The 766-nt window shown below is 52.9% G+C and overlaps 1 protein-coding gene across 1 annotated transcript; it reads left to right on the forward strand.

The window, feature by feature from the left end:
- The first annotated feature begins 6 nt into the window (after positions 1–6).
- On the forward strand, positions 7–760 carry LOC111644473 (rap guanine nucleotide exchange factor 1-like). Its single transcript, XM_023393380.2, has 4 exons — positions 7–23; positions 167–355; positions 449–533; positions 617–760. The coding sequence occupies exons 2-4, from the start codon at positions 171–173 to the stop codon at positions 713–715; spliced, it is 369 nt and encodes a 122-aa protein (XP_023249148.1). The 5' UTR covers positions 7–23; positions 167–170; the 3' UTR covers positions 716–760.
- Positions 761–766: the final 6 nt, after the last annotated feature.

Raw genomic sequence — 766 nt, forward strand, 5'->3', positions numbered from 1 at the left:
GTCAGAGTAGTGGACGAGCTGTGGTGAGACACACACACACACACACACACTCAAAAGTGTTCATGATCCACCAGTCATTGTAATAATAATGTGTGTGTGTGTGTGTGTGTGTGCGTGTGTGTGTGTGTGTGTGTGTGTGTGTGTGTGTGTGTGTGTGTGTTTGAAGTGTGATGGAGCTGGACTCTGATTTGCTGTTGCTGCTGATGGACCTGGTGTTTAGCCTCCTGATTGGTGGAGAGCTGGGCCCGGCTCACCTGCTGCGCTCCAACATCTTGTCCAAGATGGAGCAGAAGTGGCAGCGCATTGGTTCTCCACAGTCACTCCGCCCCCTCGCAGCCAGGGGCGTGGCAGCCAGGTAAAGTCATTCACCTGCCTAGACGAAGGCTCTACCTGCTGGGCTATGATTGGTCAGCTGCTGACCCTCACCTGTCTCTGCTCTCGTCCTCAGACCAGGAACTCTGCTGGACTTCAGGAGTCAGGATTTAGCTGAACAGCTGACTCTGCTGGACTCTGAGCTCTTCTACAAGATCGAGGTGCACACCTTCACCTGTCTCAGCTGTCTCACCCTCACCTGTCTCAACTGTCTCACCTTCACCTGTGTGTCTCACCTGTCTAGCTTCCGGAGGTGTTGCTGTGGTCTAAAGAGCAGAATGAGGAGAAGAGTCCAAACCTGACAGAGTTCACTCAACATTTCAACAACGTGTCCTTCTGGTAAAACTGACACAAGTACTGACGTCCTGCTGCTGGACCTGGTGCTGGACCTGGT

This window comes from Seriola lalandi, unplaced genomic scaffold, assembly GCF_002814215.2.
Source record: "Seriola lalandi dorsalis isolate HSWRI2012SDOR001 ecotype SW California unplaced genomic scaffold, Sedor1 jcf7180002012862, whole genome shotgun sequence".
Classification (NCBI taxonomy): domain Eukaryota; kingdom Metazoa; phylum Chordata; class Actinopteri; order Carangiformes; family Carangidae; genus Seriola; species Seriola lalandi.